This window comes from Helianthus annuus, chromosome 11 (assembly GCF_002127325.2).
Source record: "Helianthus annuus cultivar XRQ/B chromosome 11, HanXRQr2.0-SUNRISE, whole genome shotgun sequence".
In the NCBI taxonomy this organism is placed as follows: Eukaryota; Viridiplantae; Streptophyta; class Magnoliopsida; order Asterales; family Asteraceae; genus Helianthus; species Helianthus annuus.
In genome coordinates this window covers 47350861-47357272 of record NC_035443.2, presented here as the reverse complement: position 1 = coordinate 47357272, position 6412 = coordinate 47350861, and the positions used below count along the sequence as shown (strand labels likewise).

The following is a 6412-nucleotide window of genomic DNA, read 5'->3' as shown; positions in this document are numbered from 1 at the left end:
TTTTATAAAGTCCAATAACTGTATGACTCAAATCAAAATCAAAATTGCATATTTCCGCTCTTTTATTGAATTGAAAGAAAGCCAATTTAACAATTTTGATTTATTTTATTCAAGATATATCATAGAATAACTATCAACCCTTAGGGTCTGTTTGGTATGGGGTAATGGAATAGATGAGAGAATGGAATGGACGAGGTAATGGAATGGACAATGGAATGAAATGGATCATTCCATTCCATTGTGATGTTTGGTTACTCGTATGTGAATAGAATGAATCATTATTTTATACTATTTGATAAACAAAAAAAGATGAAGTAACGAAACACAACTGTATTAAAAACGACAAAAATATAATTGTCTCAATAATAATAATAATAATAATAATAATAATAATAATAACAATAATAATAATAATAATGATGATGATAAAAAATAATAACAGATTTTTGATATATATTAATATTAGTATGAATATAAATAAAAGTATAAGTATAAATAATAATAATAATAATAATAATAATAATAACATATTTCTTTCCATTCCTTGAAAGAATGAAAGAAAAACACCTATATACCAAGGAATGGAAATTATTATATTTGGAAGGAGTTACATTCCTTTGGAATGCTCCATTCCATTACCACATCATAACCAAACATGTTTCTTTTCATTCCATCAGAATGATCCATTCCATTCCACCTACTATTCCTTCATACCAAACGCTACCTTAGTTTTAAGGGTATACCACTAGAAGACAAAAAAAAGCAGGACTGACTGGCTGAGCAAACGGTTCGGACCGGCCTATTCCTCTGGGACCGCGAGAGGAGGGATCTTTTAAGAACATTTTTTAATATGAGAAGAGAAACAAGTAATCTCTACAGAAGAATGAATGATAATAAGATTAGTAGTTACATATGATGGTGACAATTTTGTAAAGGGTGCTACTTTCTATACCCCCTAATTACTTTTTATACCCTCCTCCTCTCACATACTTACAGGGGGACCCGTGTGGGACCGGCAGTTTTCCTCTCACAAGGGGGGTATAATCAGGAGGGGGGGGGGTGTTTAGAATCAGCCTTTTGTAAATAATGTAATTATCTTAACTTTATTTTTAATATCAAAAGGGCATTTTGGAGATCTTGGTGTAAGGGTTTTAAAACTAACCATTAATTATTTCTCTTAAATTTATTAGTTAAAAACATTTAATGTTACACATGTCTAAATTTATCCTATACATATCAAATTTTATCCTACACGTCACGTCACGTGATTGGTGATATATGATTACAATTCAAAATAACTTTTTGATTTGTTAATGTAATTGATGAAAATTTTTTAGTCTTTTTATATGGTTACAACAAATTATTTTTATTTGAATTCAAAATTTTGTACATAAAAATAAATAAAATGATTATTATTTAACTGAATGCTTAAAATGTGAAGTTGACTCAATTAATTTACTTGTTTAAGTTACTTTTATACCCTTGTAATATAACTAAGTAAGAATATATGATGCAGAAAGAAAGTGATGAAACTTTAAAGTGAACTTGTTGGAAATGCTTCAAAGGTACATTATCTACAGTTCTTTATCACTGTAGTAATAACTTGTTAGTGGGTTGTTCCCTTGATAGGCTAATTGTAAATTAAAATTTTAAATATGATTAATAAAACTATATTGTTTCACTGATAAGCTAATTTTCGAAATTAAATAAATTTGGAGGTTTGATATCAGACCCATTAGAGCAAAGCATAACCCAAATCGGCACGTATCATAGACGGGTCAAATTTACTAATCATTATGTTATTGGTTATTAAAAGATGTATTTTTTTTAATCTTGTTTGAGACATGTAGTAACAAATTACAAATCGAATACATATTTATATAAGAATATGGAGCCTTTGAACTCTTATTCACATATTGGAAAATATAACAGAAATAAAACCCAAATTACTTCAACTATCAACATGAGTCCCCAGGTCAGACGATGGAGACCCTCGAGATCCGTATCAGCCCATGTTTCCCATACAAATGCACTTGATCTGCAAAACATTGATCATGTGTTAGCATAACTTATAATGTGTTCTATCTAGGGGTGTTCATGGTTCTGCTCTGCCGGTTTGAACGAAATTCTGACCCGGACAACAAACCAAATCAGCCGGTTGGCTTTTTGAGTGATTTTTTTGCCTTTTAAAAAAAATTAATTTGTATTAAAAATTTTAATATGATAAAGATGGTTCATGAATACAGTACATATGCATAACTCCATATTCTAAAACTGAAAAAAGATAAAATAAAAAGGTTTAAAAGCCGGTTCCTAGCTTCAAACTGTTAGCTAGGTTGTTATACCGGCAAACTGCCAAAACCGATCCATGAATGGATCATACTTGGGTGGTCCGGTTGGTTTCAATGGTTTATGAACACCCCTGTATTATTTGTGAAAAATTTCTTTCTGAAGTAACAAAATACGGTGTGTTTGGTACTTACTTCAAGAAAATCATCTAATCCGTATTTAGAACCTTCCCGTCCTAGACCAGACTGCTTAAAACCTCCAAATGGTGCTACCTGTGTATGATCCAAACAAGCAAACAATACCAATATTAATAATAATTAATTTAGGATCCTATCAGAAACCATTGAATATAGAAAGACTCTTTTACCTCATAAGCATGCAGTCCCTCATTTACTCCAACAATACCATATTCAAGAGCTTCAGATACGCGCCATGAACGCTGAATATTGTTTGTGAACAAGTAAGCAGCTAATCCTGCACGGTTTGTATCAAATATATATGTCTTAATTATAACTAATTAACAAAAAGATGCAAATGATTAGAAATCAATATATGGATCATATATATAAAAACCTGCATCAGTGTCATTAGCAATCTGTATAGCCTCTTCTTCTGTTTTAAACCGTATAACAGGTGCAACTGGTCCAAATATTTCCTGCCTGTAATTGTAAACCAAAAAAACTATACTGTAACAATCCGTATATCTATATAAAACAGGTGTGTACCTAGTTAATAACAGTAAAACCATAAAAGTTTACCTTGCTATGAGCATCTCATTCTTGACATCACTTATAATTGTCGGCTCATAAAAAGTCAACCCTAGGCTATGCCTCTTACCCCCCACAACCACTTTTGCTCCCTGTATCAAACAATATTTTTGTATTTGTCATAAAATCTATAAAAATTCCCCAAAATATTTTTAAAAGCGATGAAACAAACCTTTGAGATAGCATCTTGCACTAATGACTCAACCTTGTGTATAGCAGCTTCATTGATAAGTGGTCCCTGCAAAAATATTATTGTAATTACTGCTAGTTTAGCTGAGAGTAAAGTCAATATATTTTAAGCATCAATTACCTGGGCCACACCTTCGCTAAAACCATCGCCGACTTTAAGGCTCTTAACGGCATTTGAGAAGGCGTTCATGAATTTGTCATATATGCCTACAAAGATGGTACTTGTCTTGTCATGCAAGAAAGACGAAATAGACGAAGGGATTTAGTTTGTTGTTATATACCTTCTTGCACAAGTAATCTATTTGTGCATATACATGCTTGTCCAGTGTAAAGGAATTTACTTGCCAACTGAAATAATCACAGAATAACCGTTTTTATTTAAACTTATAGATATATAACCTATGTTTACAAATATCAAGATTTCACTGAAGCAAAAATGTATCACTTACGCTCGCTTTTACTGCCACTTCCAGGTCTGCATCATCAAAGATTATGAAAGGTGCATTACCACCAAGTTCAAGAGATACCTGCAACAATCAACGGTTGTAATTTTTTTTTTCTTTTCACATTACATACTGCAATAAAGTTTAAAGGTAGTGAGAACATAAATATCAATACAGTTACCTTTTTAACAGTCTCAGCTGCACCAGCCATTAGTTTCTTTCCGACAGCTGTTGAACCTGTAAATGTTATCTTTCTTACTTGTCGGCTTTCAAGTAGAGAATTTCCGATTTTAGGTGCATCTCCCATGACCACATTTAGGACACCCTGCGATAAATGATTTTAAAAAATGAAGCAAAAATAAACTTTTACATATGGATGATACATATCATTGGTGGATGTTTGTTTATAAGACTTACAGGTGGGATTCCAGATTGAATGGCCAGCTCAGCTGCTGCTAAGGCGCTAAACGGTGTGAGCTCAGAGGGCTTTATGACCACCGTACATCCACAGGCAAGAGCAGGTCCAACCTGATATATGATATAATATTATCACATTAAAAATATATATTTTCAGACTGTTAGCGCGTTCAACCTGTTTACTTGACCCATGTGAGATAAAGCACGAATCAAATCGACCTATACATAAGTAAACGGGTCAATATTTTACCTTCCTGGTAATCATTGCCAAGGGGAAATTCCATGGAGTGATCGCGCCAACCACACCGACAGGCTGCAAAATAAAGGAATCATTGGTAACGCTAATTCTCAAAAAGAACATATGCAGAAAACAAGTTTTGTTGGCTTAAATAACCACCTGCTTTAGAACAAACAGGCGGCGGTCAGGCATTGGTGACGGAAGTATATCACCGTTAACACGTTTAGCCTCCTCTGCATAGAACTCAATGAAACTAGCCCCATATACAACCTGCAAAACTCGAGAATCACAGATATGCATTCGTGTTCAAAACAAAAAACATTCATATTCGATCTGTTTGATATTTGTACCTCTCCAATGGCTTCGTTTAGAGGTTTTCCTTGTTCGAGAGTTATAAGCTGTGCAAGCTCTTCTTTATGTTCAATCAGTAAGTTATACCATTTATGGAGGCGACTGCTTCGGTCAAAAGCAGTAAGCTTGCTCCAATCTACCCAGCAAATGATTTTTAAAAAGTTATGTAGATGAAACAAATTAGAAACTTATTATTATGATAACAAGACGACATAAAATGCAGATTAAACCTATATGTATACAGTACATATAAAAGCAAAAGTTATATTGTAACGAACTATATCGTAAGTAATTTGAAGATCATACCGCGAAAAGCATCGTAGGCTGAAGAAATCGCATCTTTTGTTTCCTTCTCACCCATGAACGGAACAGAAGCTATAACTTCCCCATTAGCAGGGTTGTAAACCTGTAACAACCAACATCTAATGTGATTTGTGTGTTGCTAAAGATATTATTTGATCATATTATGCGACCTCGATCAAGAGTTGGAATCAGTTCCCAAATCCTCAAAAGATAATCAGTTTAAGATAATAATCACTTCTTGCTGATGGTAACTAAATTATATGTCAATCGTTTTAACCGCGGGCTAACACATTTTTTTTCACAAAATATTTGTGTCAATTCAAATAAACGTTGTGATGGTTCCCCAACTATAAAAGGAAAGTCGTCGGTCTATTTTTTGTACACCTTTTCACAACATAGAACACATACCCTTTCTTGTTTTCATATGAATCATCCGATCCGACTAAGGTTGAAAAAGTATCATCGAAATACTTTTATGCTAGAGTGATTTACACGATTCATCAAAGGGTCATCCAAACAATGACAAACCAGAAAACGCACACTTCATAAATACTAGTTTTTAAGTTCAATACCTCAATGGTCTTCCCATCATATGCATCAATCCATTTCCCTCCGATAAGACCTTTGGTTCGAAACAATCCAGAACTCTTGAGGCGCGCGACAACATTTTCTGTTTCCATGCTCATCTGAACCATTCAATTTGATCATGAATTCAAGTAAAAACAATGAAAAAAAATCAATGGAAAGTAACATAGCAAGTTCATAACAAGAAGAGCAATGCACCTTGCTTCCAAAGTATATGAATCCTGATGTTGCAAATATGATGATTATAATGGTGTTCCCCTGCTACAAGTTAGATTTAATCATTTAAATATTGGTTGCTAAGTTGCTTTCCACGTATTATTGGTTGCTAGCATGGGGCATATGTGAACAGAGAACACTTAGTAAAATAATATTATCATTATTGACAAAATCAAATTATACTCTTTATACAATAATATTATCATTATTGACAAAATCAAAATATACTCTTTGTTACTTTATCTACTCATTTTTTTTTTTTTTTTTATCAAATCTAGACAACTTAGTTTTTTTTTTTTAATAAAAAAAATCATGGCATAAATAATGAACAAAGACGATTACAGACTAATGGCAGGTAGACGAGCAACAAGTTGCGCCGCTACCCCCTTCTGAATAGCAAACCCTACCCTGCTAAACACAAAATTCTGCCCCTTAACATGCGCGGTGTTACTGCTTACCACCTGCTGAACCCGCTTGAGGAAACGCACCACGTCAGGGGCGAGAGCGCCAAAAGTATCAATCAAATACAAATAGGTCTATTTGATTGAAAATGTGTTTCATGTAGAATAATTGATAACATTGGATAATCTTTTTTTTAAAACTAACGTTTTTAA

General features: G+C 33.3%; 1 protein-coding gene across 1 annotated transcript; it reads right to left on the bottom strand.

Annotated features, from left to right (window-relative positions):
* Positions 1 to 1783: 1783 nt before the first annotated feature.
* LOC110890180 (succinate-semialdehyde dehydrogenase, mitochondrial) lies at positions 1784 to 5914 on the bottom strand. Its single transcript, XM_022137752.2, has 17 exons — positions 5781 to 5914; positions 5570 to 5683; positions 5001 to 5100; positions 4694 to 4830; positions 4503 to 4613; positions 4356 to 4418; positions 4106 to 4216; positions 3870 to 4013; positions 3695 to 3772; positions 3527 to 3593; positions 3367 to 3452; positions 3229 to 3294; positions 3048 to 3148; positions 2863 to 2948; positions 2657 to 2763; positions 2484 to 2561; positions 1784 to 2038 (listed from the first exon to the last, which is right to left on the bottom strand). The coding sequence occupies exons 2-17, from the start codon at positions 5681 to 5683 to the stop codon at positions 2006 to 2008; spliced, it is 1482 nt and encodes a 493-aa protein (XP_021993444.1). The 5' UTR covers positions 5781 to 5914; the 3' UTR covers positions 1784 to 2005.
* Positions 5915 to 6412: the final 498 nt, after the last annotated feature.

Coding starts and splice junctions, on each gene's coding strand:
- LOC110890180 (XM_022137752.2), bottom strand. CDS start 5,683: ATGAGCATGGAAACAGAAAATGTTGTCGCGCGCCTCAAGAGTTCTGGA. Junction 5,101..5,569: donor ATGATGGGAAGACCATTGAG/GTATTGAACTTA, acceptor TGGTTGTTACAG/GTTTACAACCCTGCTAATGG. Junction 4,614..4,693: donor TAAACGAAGCCATTGGAGAG/GTACAAATATCA, acceptor CGAGTTTTGCAG/GTTGTATATGGGGCTAGTTT.